Below are 16,426 nucleotides of genomic sequence, written 5' to 3' on the forward strand. Positions count from 1 at the left end.
AGCCCCAGACACCAGGAGATCCCAACAGCTGTTTATTTTCCACTATTCTAAAACAAGAAAAGCAAGAGTAAAGCAAAGGGGCTGAACAGTTCATAAATAGGGCTTGGTCTAAAATTAGGCTTTTGATCTTCAAGAGGAAGGGAAAAAAGGAAGAAGAAAAAAAGCCACACTACCAGCCAGAAAGCACGGTTCACTTCTCCTGCATTCATCTTCCAATAACTGCCGGCTCGTTAAGTCAGACACTGACTCCCAGAGGGACTGTCTCTCTCCTCATTGTTTACCCACACCACCCGAGCCACAACCCCTCTGGCCAGCAAAACTGAAAACATCACCTTTCAAGCTCCATCCCACTATGATCCACAGCTCATTGTGACTGTAATACGTAGATTTATTTCTCATTCTCTCTTTTCTTTTTTTTCTCTAACAGATGCCACTGAAAAAGGGTCTTAAAGAGCTAAATGTTACAGAGCTGGCAGCAAGCACTGTCAAATACGTGACGTGTCAGATCCACTGCATGAATCAATTGCTCATCTGTGGTGCATCCTAGCTTCAAGGAAGCTGCTGTGCACCGAAAGACAAGATATTGTTTCACTGCCATGTAGGCAGCAGTTCAGTGTTGTAAGGACTGAATTCCCAACTACGTAATGGCCATTTTGTATGTATTCTGGCCAACAGATAGGAAACAATCCTGAACAGATAGGCTCCCCTTGCCTGCCACACAGAGGCTTGGGGCTTCCTCCTTCCTCTCTCACAGCAGAGAAAGCATCAGACTGCAGAATTAATGCAGAACACCTGAGGCAACCAACCAGAAAATGCACCCCAAGGACAGGCAATATTTAGAAGAGATGGAGCCAGCACAGACAGAAAAAAGTTCATTGGCTTAAGGGAAAGGCAGCTTTGCTTTTGCCTTTACCAAACAGCACTGTCAGCATCATCTCCCATTAAAAGTACAACAGCTAAACACATACACACACACAAAAATTAATTGTGAAACTAATAAATTTCCAAACATCTGAAAGTTGAATGACTGAAATTAATCTGGAAATCCGAGCACTTGAAACAAAGTACTGCAAATGTGATTCCCAAATCGAATGAACAATGTTGCTGCTGCTGTTTGGAAAAACCACTTTCCAGCTCAGCCCCCCCAAGAAGAGCCACTCCATCCCCCCCAGGGGCTTGCTTGAACACGGAATGTTCATGATGCACAGCATGCATACCTCTGCACTGCACCAGTCCGGATTTACCACGTGGGATCCATTTGGCAGCCATACCAACGGCGGCCAATGACAGTCACATCATTAGCTCAGAAGAAAAGAAAACTTTCGTAAAAAGTCAGCCTGGAAACGCCTGAATACACTTCAGAGCTCTTGTAACAGTTACTATGGAGTCACTATGGATACAAGCCACGAGTTAAGCCAAGCACTAATCTCACCAAAATACAAAAAAGAATGATTATAGGCTTTTTGCTTCCGTATTGCAAGACTGGCTTACACCCCCAGATCCAGCCACTCTTTCCTTGCTCAAAATATATGCTAGCATCAGCTACGCATACAATTAAAGGGTACATTCATCAAAACAGTCTAGAAGCAGCCCACGGGCAACATGAATCTCCTGCAACCCACATCCATAGGGACAGGGGAAAGAAGAGGGGAATCATCCTCACACAAGTGTTGCATGCTGTGCAAACTGTGTTGCTTTTAGGCAGAGGCTGTCATGAATCTGGGAAGCAAAGCAGAATTACTCGTCCTCAAGCCAGAAAATTCACAACATGTTCATGGCCTCAGCCATACATACATAGCTGCTTATTTTTTCCTTGGAGGAGGAAAGAAAGATGGGGCTTTGCAGAAGAACAGGAACACTTCCCCCTATGATGGTTTGGCTCTGAAATCGGCTTGAAATCACATGGACTAGCAACATTTATGCACTGCTTGCATTTTAGTAAATAATGCAAGAAGCGTGTGTAATACATTGAGAACAGCTGTGAAAAACTGTTAGCACACACTCAGCTGCTGCAACACAGTTGTCTCCATGCAGCCACAGCAACAGCTGAAACCTCCTTCTGTGAACACACACTGCAGCCTCAGCATCCAACTCTTTCCAGTCTCCATTACCTCAATGGAGAGCTCAAGGGGCTGCTTCCACTACAAACATATGCCAGGGCAACAGAGCACAGGGGTGTGTGTGAAAGAAGCAGAGCCTGGTGTTGCACTTCCTTAAACATTATTGAGTGACACTGTCAGCAGAAAAGAAAAACAAACAGCTTCATGAGAACTTGGTTCCAGCAAACTACGCTTTCCACCCAGCAGTAAGCATCTAGGTTTCCCACTAGCCATAATAAAATGTAAAATTACTTAGGGTACTTAGGAATGGTACTGGCACAAGTACCAAACCTTACCTGTTATTAAAGCTCAATGAACAGTCTATAGTTTTAAGTGAAGTATTTCACACATCTCCCCTCCAAGTCCACCTGTCACAAACAAGCTAGAATGTAAAGCAAAAAAAATATAAATATATCATTCATGAAGTGCCACATAACAAAATTGCTTCTATAAAACTGAATTAGCAGAAACAGACATGAACGTCTCAGAAATCAATTACACCTATGCCTCTAACATCTTCACCTTTCCCCCAAAAAATAATCACATAATTTTTTTCCCCAAAAAATTTGCCTTTTAAATTTTTTTAGCAAAAAAATAAAACTCAAAGAGCAAGGACAGGTTTAATTACCCTTCACACAACAGAATTTACCTGAAAAAAATCCTGTGACCAGGATTTAACCCCCAAGTATTAACACAAATGCTTTTTGCCTCCTCCCACATTTTCACAAGACACAAAGGTTAAAAGCACATAACTCCTATCACCATTCTGACCAATTTCCTGCCAGGTTGCTCATTATCTGCTTGTTATCTGCTAAACTCTGCCCTCTGAGAAGGTATGGAATGAGTAGCTAATTCATTACCAGTGAAATATCTGATGTTTATTAATGACGTGAGGATATATTTTAAGAAGGCATCAGGTTCAAACTTTCACAGAGCAGTATACCATACACCGTTGCTGAACACCACAACTGAAGTGTACAGCAGATTGCTAAAAGCAAAGGTAGGCCTCTCAGCCTACACGAGTGTATTTCTCTGAATGCTTCACATCACTAGTCACAGGTGGAGGAAAACATCAAGGAGCTGCATCAGCATAAACATGAAATGCCATAGAAGTTATTAAAATAGCATTTTATTTTAAGAATAAAAACTAAACAGAGTCAGGACATGGATTCTATTTTTTCTTTTTTCCCATTTCCTTTGAACTACTCTGGTCATTTCTTTTTGAAGCAAGGCCATATCTACCACTCCTGTGCTGATCCTGCCACTCGCTCTCCAGTTGTCTCAGCATCTCTTGCGTTAGAAGTCCTTCACGTAGCAATCTGTTGGCGAGAGATCCACGCCTGTGGCTTTTCAGATCCTCCTGCCTTGTGGCAGACCGATAGGTTCTCAAGCTCTTTCCTCTTCTTTCTCCTGGGACCTCTAGTGCAATGGAGAGCGGCTCTGTGGATTTTGCATCACGATGGTCTGAAACCGTCCTAGCATCTCTCTTAGTCCTTGAGAGAGGAAAGCCTTCTGACGTGACTTCTGCCACCCCAGAAGCAGCAGCAGACTGGGAAGCTCGGATCAGCTTGGTGATGTTGCAGACACCAATTTGTATGATGTCATCTAGCTTTTTCTGAATGTCCCGTACGAGGGCAGCGTCAGGGAACATATCCATGAAGCGGTAACTGAAGAGGTGAAACACAACAGTATTCAGTTAAACCTCCACGTTAAAGAGCTACTGACTGGGACAAAAAAAGAGACAGATCACTGGAAAGATCACTGTATTTTAAGTGGTATTTCTGATGCTCCAATCCGGGATGCCCTTGCTCCTAACTCTCTGCCAGTCACAAATTGTTCTCTGCAGAACCCATGACTTGCTCCCACACTACAGCTACATCAACATTCCCCAAGACCTTCAAAGGCCACAGTCTGCACCACATACACACTGCCTGGAAAGACACTGCTTTTCTAGGACTGTACATTATAAATAGTAGCAGGAAAAAAGTGAATCTCAAGTACATATACCTTAACCACAGATACAGGTCAAAAACGTCATGAACAGCTTCAAGGTGCACTAGTTCCTTGATGTTCTTTGGCGGGGCTAGTGGCCACTTGGTGTGTCGACAGAGCCAGTCAAATGTCAGAGGCTCATTCCTACTGAACTGTCTGGCAAACTGGGGGAGGGGAAGACAAAAAAACGAAAGAGGATTCAGTGAAATCCGCATTAGTCAGAAGGGAGGAAATCAAACTATCATTTCTGAAGTGAGTTGTATTATTCATTCAACTTATAAACAAACAGGCTGCTTGCACTCCCCATAACTGACTGAATGTCCTTTTGTACTCCGACAGCTACACTCTAGCAAATGTCTACTGAAACCCTCAGAGCATAGAACTGAATGAAGACACAGTAGTGTAGTCTGCTCCTAGATAATGTTTTCATGCCAGTTTATTATCAAAGGAGCAACCACTAACCAAATCAAAGTAATTCCACTGAACTAAATTCCCTTGAATCTGTGTCCAATACTCCAGAAAATACCTGCTTTGTTTTACACAGCCCAAATGCCACACATTCTTTTACTTAATTACTCAACCAGGAGTCATTTCTCCTTTCCCAGACCTCATTAACACGATTTGTCCATGGGCCATGCACAGAGTTAAGCTGCAAAAGTACAGAACTATCCAGAAAAACATGACAGTAGAGATATATGATTTCACCTAGCAGAACAGACTTCATGTTTTCTACTCCTCCTGCTTCTATTCTGTTAATTATCTTGTTTCATAATCTCCAGGATTGAGAAAATTATATTAAATGTATTCCTTGACTCAGGAAATGCTTCATTTACAACCAAGCAGATTAATCTGCAATAACAGCTCTTCAAAGATAGACATCTCTGCTCTTTTACTAACAGATAAACAAGACAAATAAGATTTAAATTAAAAAAATATTCAGGAGCACTGATGAATTTGTGTAACTACTTCCTAGCTGGCTAATATATAATATAATACCACACATAGATATAATACCAGCATTTCTTTTTTTAATAGCAATAGGGATTACATTCACATTGGCCTTTAACAGTGTACCTCCCTTCAGTATTACATTATGCCTTCCTGCACCTTTATTACTCAAGATCTGAATGCTTGGTTGTTTGTTTGGTTGGTTTTTTTAAGAAGGGACAAGTCATTTTTTATACTCTTCAAACTGATCTGTCAGCTCTTAAGGAAAGTCAGTACCTATTTTTGAAAGGCATAAGTCTATATCTAACATCTGTCACAACACAAGAGGTCACAACATATTATTAAAAATGTTTAATATAATCCCTAAAGAGGGAAAAAGACGATGGTGTCAAACAAAGTAACAAGTAAATACACTTGAAAGAAATCATTAATTTTGAAAAACTGAAATCAGCTGACTAAAAATTCCTGAAAGGAAGAGTTTATCCAGGCCAGAAAACTGAACTGATGCAACTCTGACATCAAATTCACAGGATTACATTCTGTGGGATTTCAATTCTACTTAAATGTGTTTTCACATCAATCATCAATTAAATCCCATATTCCCCTAGGCTGTTGACAAGCTAACACCTTGAATTAGTGTCACCTTGTTTTTAAAGGACTATTTTTCATGTCCAGAATTAAGCATCAAGAATGCTCTCAAATGACCTAACGACAAAACTCCCAATAAACACAGCTGCTCACAACACCACAATATGCTTAGTCTAAAATAAAGTTGACATTTTCCAAGGAACAAACAATAACTGACCTTCAGCAATGTGGTACACACAAAAGGCTCCTTTCTGTTCAAGGGTGCAGTGCAGAAGACGTATCGTGATCGCAAATTCAGTGGAATGTGCTGAATCATATCTGCTAGAAACTTAAAGTCGTCGATATTGCAGACAAAGTACAGCCCATCAACTTGTGAGAGGCTCACAAAAATATCCTGCGAGAACATCATCAAACAAAGAGGTTTGTTATTACAGGAAAGAGTTGTCACAGTTTCTATTACCAAAAGAAAAAAAAAAAAAAGATTTGGTGGTTTAAATGCTGGTTATACTGAAAGAACAGTTAAATATCAAATGTAATCCATAGTAATAATTTTTTTTTTAAAAAAGGGGGGGAGAAGAGGGAGTAGGAAGATCAGAAGAGCTGCCTCTACTCTTTGAAATGTGATTTTCATTAAATTCTCTGACACAGGCTCAGAAGAGAAGACATAATGCTCTCACTGTCCTTTAATACGCATTTTCAACCAGTCTTCTAAGTACCCAAAGCAGTTTACAAGAAATGTACATTTTAGCTAGAAAGAATACTATCATAAAAATCAATCACTTCCAGGTTTGCCACTTAGCATGACACAAAAAGCTGCCTTTACAGTACAAAAAAATCAACAACTGAGCTATTTTTAGGCCAATGCCAGGAGCAGATCTATTTTAAGAAGAATCAAAAGATAAATATGATGTTGCAAAAGAGGAGTCCAAAGAATACCTGACAATTATCCAAGGTTTGGAGAAATAAGAGATGCCCTGTGCTGTTAAATGCCCACAAGACTAGTTTCTCTGCTGTATATCTTCTGAAGATTTTTTTAAACTTCTTTAGAAAAGCACTGAGCTTCTTAACAAGATATGTGACTGAATACTTAAAGATATCAATAACAGACTTCTTTTTTTCTTTAACAAATCTCAGTATCTACAAACCAGACCTGAAATACACAAATTTTAAAAGTCTGCTGTCACCCTACCAGCCTCAATCTTCCAGGTCTCCAAGCATTATCTTTTACTTCTAGGTTAGAAACTATATACTTTGCTGTATAACACTGTAACATCAGCAAACAATGCATGCCTCACAAGCTGTCACGCTCCTGAAGTACTGGTTTCTAAGAAAACAGTGACAATGAACAATGCTATGGAAGCTAATAATTTCAATTGCTCTTACAATGAGGTTAGATAGAGTGGCGTCAGGGAGATGATAAGCAAACATTTCTATCTGCTCGGGAGTAGGATGTAGGCCAGCAGCCTAAAGGGAAAAACAAAGACAACATTTTCCATTAATTCTCAGCATTGTTCTTATGTTAGTGTCAGATACAAAATCCAGAAAGACAAAACTCCAAAGCACCCTACAGAGTTCCTTTTTTAGAGCACACTTGTCTGGAACTTAAAATCTTCTATGCCTGAGCTTTCACTTCTTAAAAATACAAGCAGTTTCAATATACCTGCAGCACATCTGTACAAACCAGGTAAAGACTCCCACCTTCACAGGGGGCACAGAGTCGCTCAGGATCTCCTTCAGCTGCAGCAGGTCATCACGGTGCATTGTAGTGACTTCTCCTTGCTTGAAAGATGAGCCAAAACGCCCAGCTCTGCCTGCAATTTGTAGGGCCTGAGAGGTTGTAATTGAATCTATTTCCTTCTCTCCTTTTTCATTGATGGTTGGCTTTACTATTGAGTTAAAAATTATTCTTTTTATACACCTGAAATATATGAACAAAAACAGAGAGAAATCCTTTTTGCAAACCATTTCCACTATAAAACCTACTGCAGAAGAATGAAAGCCTTATTTTCTAAGGCCCCTTCTCTTGTAAATAAATGGCTACAGACATTACTTAGGAACCTATCATTCAGAAGGGCACCACTACACTGCATCCCTTAGAGTCACATCCACATTCTCCTAAATATCTCCAGGGATGGCAACTCCACACCCTCCCTGAGCTGCCTGTTCCAATGCTCAGCCACTCTGTGAAGAAATTCTTCATGACATCCAATCTAAACCTCTGCGGGTTTAGACTGAAGCAGGTTCCTCCCATCTTACAACACAGAATTAGGTCAAATAAGCCATTCAAATTAAAGCTTAGTTCTTCACAGTCAAATTTATCAGTACTTCAGAATGAAAGCATTATGTACTATGTGAGGAAGTGAGGAAACTAATTAGATCCCATAATCGTTATTATTATTATTTTATCAATATAGTTATCATACTACAACCTGTCCAGAGTACTTACAAATTCAGTCCCATTCCAATGGCATCTGTAGCAACTAAGATTTTGCATGGGTCATTGGGATCATTGAATTTCTTTGCCTGTTCAAGTTTCGTTCCTAAAGCAGAATGACAGACACTTCACATAGCAAACTCTTCGTGTAAAACAAATACAGCACATCACTAAGATTGATGACTTTAAAGTAAGTTGAGAAAAAAAAACTTTATATTTGGCTGGTATTTGGCTTTGGTTGAGGGTAGAGGGACAGGAGAGATTTAAACCATTCCCTGAGCTGCTGGCAGATAGCAGCCTATATTTTAATTAAGCCTGTATAAAGAACAATATTAAGTATTAAATGGTACATAATAAAACGTCTAACACCAAGATGACAACATCAGTCAACAAAAACCTTTCACTATATTTAAAAATGCAACTAAAACTTCATTTTAGAAGTTTTTCTACACAAGCATCAAAATCAGAAGACTCTTTTAAAAATAAAAGGAAGAATGCTTTACCTGGTGGCAGACTGCCATATATGACAGCACATTCTAATCCTCTAGCTTCGATCTGTCGACTGACGGAATAAATGTCATTCTTACTGAAACAAACTATGCAGTCCCCAGGCTGGAGGTTATCCAAAGACTCTAAGGCATAATCCAACACAGTAAGAGGAGTGAGTCTCTTGTAGTTTCGGACCTAGAATCAAAACAGTTATCAAAGAAAACATGACTTCAGATGAAAAATTCCTCTGGGAGATCACACAGCACAGTTACCACCCCAACTGACCACAACACTGAGGGACTTCTCACAGACCGTAATTACCTCTTCAGATAATTACTGGAAAAAAAGGTGTAATTGCATACTTGCAGCACTTCTCCAGCTGCAGACTACACATCTGTACATGTCAACTAGATTAAAGTGAAGAAATACATAGATTACATAACAGTGGCCATTCTAGGAAGAAATAAGAGTCTGTTCTCAATATTTCAGTCATCCAAATGTTGTAAGTGGCCTTCTTTCATAGCTTTCAACCCAGCAATCACAGATAAGTAAAGCCACACCTACTCACCAGGAATTATGCAGGCTGGATTTTTTTAGGATCAAATTGTGATGTCTTCAATAAGGTTCATAAAGGAGCCTTCTGAAGACAGCAGCTTTTATGATAGGAAATTTGAGTTTCAGAGATTTTTCTATCGCTTTCTTCTAGAGATGAAAGCTCTTTTAACTCTTTTTCTCATCATATGAGGAATAACAGATCAAGTAACCAGAACAAAATGAAAGAAACAGTTCCATCTAGGAAGAACAGAACTGCAAAGAAAGCCACTACAGAGCTGCAGCAATCCCTAAGGAGAATTCAGCAAAATGATTACCTTTCTTTAAGAAAAACAAAACAAAAAGAATACAAACACTTTATAACATTTCCTTCCGTTTACAGGAATTGAGAAACATTCTAAAAAACATTCTAACAACAGCTACTGCAAGAGTAAGTTTGATCAGTGGTATCCCAGACAAGAGCCCGCGTTTGTTTTCCCAGCAAGAACTTGATGTTCTATCCATAACTTCACAGAACTAAAAAGCTTACCTCCACCTCCTCCCCTGTAGTGAACATGAGCTCTGTCACCAAATCAATGGCAGCACTTTCTCCACAAACATGGATCTCTTCTGCACAGAGTCCTAAACAAGACACAATGAAACAAAGGACAAAACATTACACATTTACATCCAACAGTAGATTGGCTGACATAAACAGTTACCCAAAAACTACATTTTGCAGCTAAACACATTGAGGACTGTACATTTCACCTTACATTATATTAAAAACTACTGTCATTATTTTTATCTACCCATGAACAAAAGTTAATTGCCAACACTATCAAGCTTACCCAGAAGGGCTCTTGTCCAAGCCCATCCTCTGGCAGGATCTCTGATCATCTGAATTTCATCAATCACAGCAACTTCATCTTAAAAACAACAACAAAAACGTTGATGCATCAAGGAACAGCAGTACTACGCAGAAATATCACAAATGCTTTCCAAAAAAAGTTGTTGAAATCAAGCTAAACCTCTACCACCAAAAATGCTGCCTACAGTGATTCAGGTTTTACTGAAACTGCTGTAACAAAGTACAGAAATCACTCCAACAGGAATGAAAAGGAATAGCTGTGTTACCTCACAATGTCTCAGTGTTAACACACAAAGATCCCATAGAAGTCAGTGAAACACTTGAGAATACGTACAAGGTGTGTTTGTGCTGCACATTTCAATGGTACAAGCAATGTGAGGAGCTTGCCTGGCATCTTCAGTGGCATACACACGCTCTTCTCCTGTCACCAAATCACATGGCACATTCTACAGGAATTCAGAAAACTCATGTTAAATTTCTTCATTACAACATAATCTTCTTCCCAAAGAGGGAAGATATCAGTTTCTTTAAGCAGCTTCTAAGACTTGTGCCCTGTATTTAAGTCCTATTAGACTGAAGGGCATAATGAAGAAGTAATATCCTTAATTAGATGTCCTCCTCCATTTCAGCAAAAAAATTACATCTTACAGTTAACAGCACAACCAGACTGAACCCACAAAGAGAAAATAGCAACAGAAAATGAACGCAGGTTACAGGGATGGCAACATGGCACACACTCTGAAGAAAGTGATGCTCTTCTCTGCCTAAAGCTGAAATGACTGCTGGGAACTGACACTGCTACAAGTTTGCCAAATGCACCATACTAGGAATGCTGCTTCATGGACTGCTTCAAGCAGTTACAACACTCAACAAACATGCATTCATGAGACTGTTCCAATACTAAGTGTACGGATAAGTAATATAACATACTGACAGCAGCATTACTCTTTTGGAAGATCTCATGAGCCAGGAGTTTTAGTGGACCACAGTAGATTCCAGATTTTGCTGACAAAAATCTCTGGATAGCATGGTATGTTTTTCCACTATTTGTAGGGCCAGCATGGAATATTATCTTTCTCTGAATAGCCCTGGCTTCTGGATACCTAAAACACACACACAAAAAAAGATCTGTTGAACCTATATCTGATGTTCTGGATACTGATTTAGGTGACATTCTTAAACGTTTATTGTGAAACATTTATTTAAAAGCTTAAAGACTTTAGTGCGTATTGAAAACATAAAGATCAAGGTCTTAAATATATCCAGTGTAAAGAGGTTCCCATGTCTTACATACTCACTGCACTAATCATACAATCCTTTCTAACATTCAGATTTAAATTTACACAGTATTCAAAGTGACTCTCGCTGTTATGGTCTCTCTCTTTGGATACATTAACATTTTACTATTCCAACATACTAATTCCTAGATACAGCCAAAAGACAGCTTTCTGGAGAGCCAATACCAACTCAGTTATTTTCACAATCGATACAACCAAACTTTCCTCTTAATTGATTGCAATACACCTGGTAACACAGATAAGAATTTCTGACACAAGCTATTATAAAAACAGAGGAATGAATCTGAAAACATTACGCAAACATTCAGAAAAAAATTTAGTCCACAGACTTTGAAATTCCAAGTCCCTAAGAAAAGGAAACATCACAATCACTTGTGAAGTCCTCACTGACCAGTTGGGCGGCAATCTTAAATCGCTGATCTTGCGCAGATCATCCATACAGTCCAGCATTGGAAAGATCTGCTTTGCATGTCGCAAGAAGAATGGAAAGAGATCATCCACGTGACCTGGAAGGCAAACGCTTTTAAGTAAGCTGATGTGCTTGTCTGAAGGCTGGCATCTTCATAACACACTCTGAAAAAACTCAGTGCTACGTCCACCACACACTTACACAGGTCTTTCAGCTTCTGGCTCTCTGTAGAAAACAAGAAACTAACACGAGCACGTGAGCTCACAAAAGAACATGGAAAAATATCTGAGATCAGTTTATCACTCTTGCAAGTCTCCAAGACTACAGAACTTCTACATAAGAAGCTATGAAAAAGCAGGGTGAGAAATATTTTTTTCTGTTCCAAGATCTGAGTCTTTTCTCCCTAAATTCACATGCTGCCTTAGAATGAGGAAAAGCTTCTAGATTGTGTTTGTTGATAAACAGAGAAAAGCAGAGGACCTCCAGAATAGTTTGTAGCTTCCTGAAGCCACAAAGACTTGGGTTCCCATTTCAGAATTTTGAGACGCTAACCCCTAGGTGAGTAAAATAAAAATCAAAAATAAAAAGTCAATTCAGAAAAGAGATCCAAGTTCACCATTCACAGTTCTGAATGCTTGCAGAGCAGACATGGGGTCTTAAATTACTATCATTGAAAACTACATACAATGCTAAAGTTCAATCTGTGGAGAAAGTTGTTTCTACAATTACCAGCCAGCATTGCCCCTTGGTTAAGCGCTGTTAATTACAACACATAATGCAGTAAGCAAGCAAGCAAGCAAAGCTTTTGCCTACTACAGGATGAGGGAAAATGGTTTTAATCTGGAAGACAGTAGATTCTTATTAGATATTAGGAAGAAATTCTTTACTGTGAGGATGGTGACAGACTGGAACAGGTTGCCTAGTGAGGCTGTGAATGCTCCCTCCCTGAAAGCATTCAAGGCCAGGCTGGATGGGGCTGTGAGCAACCTGGTCTGGAGGAAGGTGTCCCTGCCTATAGCAGGGGAGTTGGAATACATTATCTTAAATGTCCCTTCCAACACAACCATTCTATGATTCTGATTCCACTAGTGCCACACAGAAAGTGGTCACAGAGCTGCGCTCCCAAGTTTCTCAAGGGCAGGAGAAAGCTCTCAAAGTGCCCCTTAGTGACAAAGGAACACATCGAACAGTGCAGTTTTCATTTCACAATGAGCAGCTGCTACAAAGCAATGGGCTTCCACTTGCTAAGATCTCCACCTCTTTTGTTCCCACTTCAGAAGGTTTAAAGACAGAACACAGCCTGTGTTCTGCATGGTAGGGGGGACCACAGATAGGTAGGTGAGTACAGAGGTCAAAAACAGGAATAGAAAATGCACATTATCTTACAAGCACTCCAGATACTTGCCTGCACCACAGCATATATCATTGAGAATAATATGCAAATCAGCACTCACAGAACTGGATTCCATGATATATTTCCTAAAGCTTATAAAGGCTTGGTGAAACAGGCGAGCTGCAAAAGATAATGAAAATCCGAATGTGAGTGGGATCACAACACTGTATTTGTGAACAAACCACTGATGTGGTTCACCAAAAATCTATTCCTTCATATGAAATACTGCAAATAAATTTAAGGTTATCTGAACCCAGTGAGAGAAGAAACCACAGAGAAGTAACCAACCACTGATGTGAGAATCATGAAAGACCCAACCTACTAATAGTCATATCCAAATAAAACCGGATTTCACATAAAAGAAAATCTTAGAACATTTTCTTACCATCTAATCCATTTTCTGCTCCTAGCCTTTGGATTTCTTTTCTCTTGTAAAACTTATTTAAGTTTTTCAGAACTTCACCTGCAGAAGAAGAATAGCATTTCTTAGCTTGCTCAAAATCAAATCACATTTTGCTGACCCAGGGGTCATGGCTTGCAGTCTCATTACTCTGAAGAGAGGGACTCTGCCATCCTGAACAGTCTCAAATGACTTCTCCCCATATTAACCTCAATCACTGATTAAGGCTTTTGTGGAAGAAGACAATCTTAAGCTGCAATAGAACAGCTTCTCCCAGTAGAGAGAGGAAACCATAAGCAAGGGAACCTGCAGCAAACATCTTACAAAACAAAACAAGAGGTACATTTTGGGGGCAGTTTGCATTGTGTTTTTTTTTGTTGTTTTTTTTTCTGGCCCCTATCAGTGAGCAGTAGATTTTAATGTTAAAATTAAATCTGCTTGAATCACTCTATTAAAGCTTTTACTGAGCATCTTGAGAGACCTTCTCAGCTTTTAAGACAGACACTCAGGAACATCTGGCAAAGCAGGTGCAGAGTTCTTCCTATTTCTCTGCTAAAATAAAGGTGGGGAGAAGAAAACTTAGCAGGCTTCCTTCAAATAGATCACAAATTAAGAGATTTGACACGAACATCTGATTACTATGAAGTTATTAATAAGCCCATTCCCTTCCCTGAAAGAGAAGTTCTGAGCTGTAAAAAAAAAACAAACAAAAAAAAACATTCACCAATGTATGTTCTGAATTCAGTTAATTAAATGTTAGTTAAATCACAGTGGCAAAAGTGCCCCATTCCCATCATTAGCAAATCAGGAGTTCATAGCAGCCCCACAGATCTCATCAGCACCTAGCCACAAACTTATGCTATTTTTAAAATCAATGTCTACGAAGGCCTGCACGACACAATGCCAGGACTCACACAAAATGCCCACCACGACACAGAAAGCTTTCCGTTAAATAACCAAAAGATTGCCTCTTTTTCTGAAAAACTATATTCTAGAGCAGAGGTAAACTATTGTGAATAACAAAAATCACCAAGTGACAAGAGCAGAAAACCAATGCAGCCAGAGCCAAAAGTGTGAGAGTGGTGGCTACATCCCATACCCCATGCCTTGTTACAGCAGTGTTATGAATGGATTTCCAACCACAACCTGTAGATTACTTCTAGAGTGCTCACACAGGTAACTGAATAAGACCAAGGCTGCTGTCAGCAGGCAAACATTAATAAACAGCCATCTATATCTTCATCAGAGAATGGTTAAGGGCCAAGGAAATCAAAGACAGATTGGAAAACACCTCAGTAGGAGAAAGAATGATTTCTGAGAAGCGTCTGTAGGAAGGGACAGCAGCTAACACGACATCAGACATATCTGAACTCACAACCTGCTGGCCTTTACTGCAAGATGAAAAGGTCTGCCAGAACATGCCAGAACACCCAAGGCAACGTGACAGTAGGACCATCACAGCTCTAAACATCTAAGGTCATGATCCTTCCTAAGCACAAACATTCATCTTAAAAATAAGGTCTATCTAAATGAAATGATGCTGCCATCACAAAGCAACTAGGGTATGGCCACGGTAACTTAACGCACATGGTCAATATATTTCTGCAAAAACAACTGGCAAACAGGGTAGATATGCAGGAGACGTATCCTAGCTCAATCACTAATTACCCTTTCCACCATTCACTTCTGTTGTAAGAATTTCTTCCCTCACCTCAACAATTTTCTCACTCTAGAACACTATTTTAGCTCATATTCTTCAATTACTTGAGCATTACTGATTTCTCAGCACAATTTTTCAATCAGGCTTACGCGGTCTAATCCAAGCGACCAACCAATACACTCATTCAGGCATCTCTTCTTTCTGATGCAGGAACTGCTGATAGCACCCACCTTTCTCAGCTTCCACCTCTCATCAGCAAGCACACACCCACGGTCTGACGGCCGAAGACATTCAACTGGCTTTCAGTGTGCTGAGTGTTATAGCTACAAATCAGCTTAATCTAGAACTCTGAAGTTACACGGCATGATGTGCTGGCTTCCCACACAGCAGATTTGTCTGTTCAAAAGGATCATCAATTCCAACTCCTAGCTCCACATGGGACTGCCCAAAAATCAGGCTATGTACCTCAGAGCATCGTCCTGACGCTTCTTGAATTCAGTCAAGCTCGGTGCTGCGAGCACTTCCCCGGGCAGGCTGTTCCTGTGCCCTTCTCCGGTGAAGAACCTTTTCCTGATGCCCAACCTGACCCTCCTTTGTACAGCTCCACGCCTTCCTCTTGGGTTCTGCCATCTCTCACCAGCGAGCAGCGCTCAGCACAGCCCTCTGCTACCCCTCGAGAGATCCAAACCAACGCAGATCGCTTTACCACGCTTCCTATGACCGGGTTTAACGACAGTAACACGCCACCAGCACGCTTCATTAAGCCCGGCGCCCGCAGCTCGGCCGCCCCTCCCCCCAGCTTCCACTCCGCCTTTGGACGGACTGCTACCGCAGCCCGGGCCCGGCTCGCGGGACACAGCCGCCCGCCTCACCCTTATCGAGGGGCCGCGTGAGCTCGGCGCCCACGTCCTCCTCCGCCGCGCCCTCGGCGGGCTTCAGCGGCACGGGCACGAAGAGGGAAGTGTCGGGGGCACGCAAGCCGCCGCCGCCCGAGGACGATGAGGAGGAGGACGACGAGGCGGCTGCGGGGCGGAGGCGAAGCGCCCCGCCATGGCGCAGGGCGAGCCCCGCGCGCGCCGACAGCCGCAGCAGCGGCCACGCGCACCGCCTCATCGGCAGAGAAGGGCAGCCGCGTCGCAGCGAACGCGTCACAGCGCGGCGCCCGCCTTACGCCGCGCATGCGCGGCCCGCCCCACGGCGGCTGTCAACATGGCGGCGGGCGGAAGCCGTGCCCTGAGGGAGCGGGTTTGACGCGCGCCGGGCCGCTCCCTGCCTGCGGGCCGGAACTTCAGCCGGCTCCTTTGGAGCAGGCCT

General features: G+C 41.3%; 1 protein-coding gene across 4 annotated transcripts; it reads right to left on the reverse strand.

Annotated features, from left to right (window-relative positions):
• Positions 1-3,208: 3,208 nt before the first annotated feature.
• SUPV3L1 (Suv3 like RNA helicase) lies at positions 3,209-16,080 on the reverse strand. Of its 4 annotated transcripts, none has more exons than XM_042817856.1 (15): positions 15,985-16,080; positions 13,438-13,515; positions 13,065-13,172; positions 11,642-11,756; positions 10,887-11,055; positions 10,287-10,398; positions 9,933-10,010; positions 9,632-9,723; positions 8,565-8,745; positions 8,074-8,167; positions 7,326-7,545; positions 7,011-7,091; positions 5,845-6,021; positions 4,107-4,255; positions 3,209-3,766 (listed from the first exon to the last, which is right to left on the reverse strand). In XM_042817856.1, the coding sequence occupies exons 3-15, from the start codon at positions 13,126-13,128 to the stop codon at positions 3,271-3,273; spliced, it is 2,028 nt and encodes a 675-aa protein (XP_042673790.1). In that variant the 5' UTR covers positions 13,129-13,172; positions 13,438-13,515; positions 15,985-16,080; the 3' UTR covers positions 3,209-3,270. The 4 variants fall into 4 exon arrangements, with proteins under 4 accessions (XP_042673790.1, XP_042673792.1, XP_042673793.1 ...); XM_042817858.1 differs by lacking the exon at positions 15,985-16,080 and adding an exon at positions 15,578-15,931; XM_042817859.1 differs by lacking the exon at positions 15,985-16,080 and adding an exon at positions 15,578-15,930 and having other exon boundaries at positions 13,114-13,172.
• Positions 16,081-16,426: the final 346 nt, after the last annotated feature.

Source organism: Centrocercus urophasianus, unplaced genomic scaffold, assembly GCF_019232065.1.
Source record: "Centrocercus urophasianus isolate 14NV4802_14NV808 unplaced genomic scaffold, USGS_Curo_1.0 seq_17, whole genome shotgun sequence".
In the NCBI taxonomy this organism is placed as follows: Eukaryota; Metazoa; Chordata; class Aves; order Galliformes; family Phasianidae; genus Centrocercus; species Centrocercus urophasianus.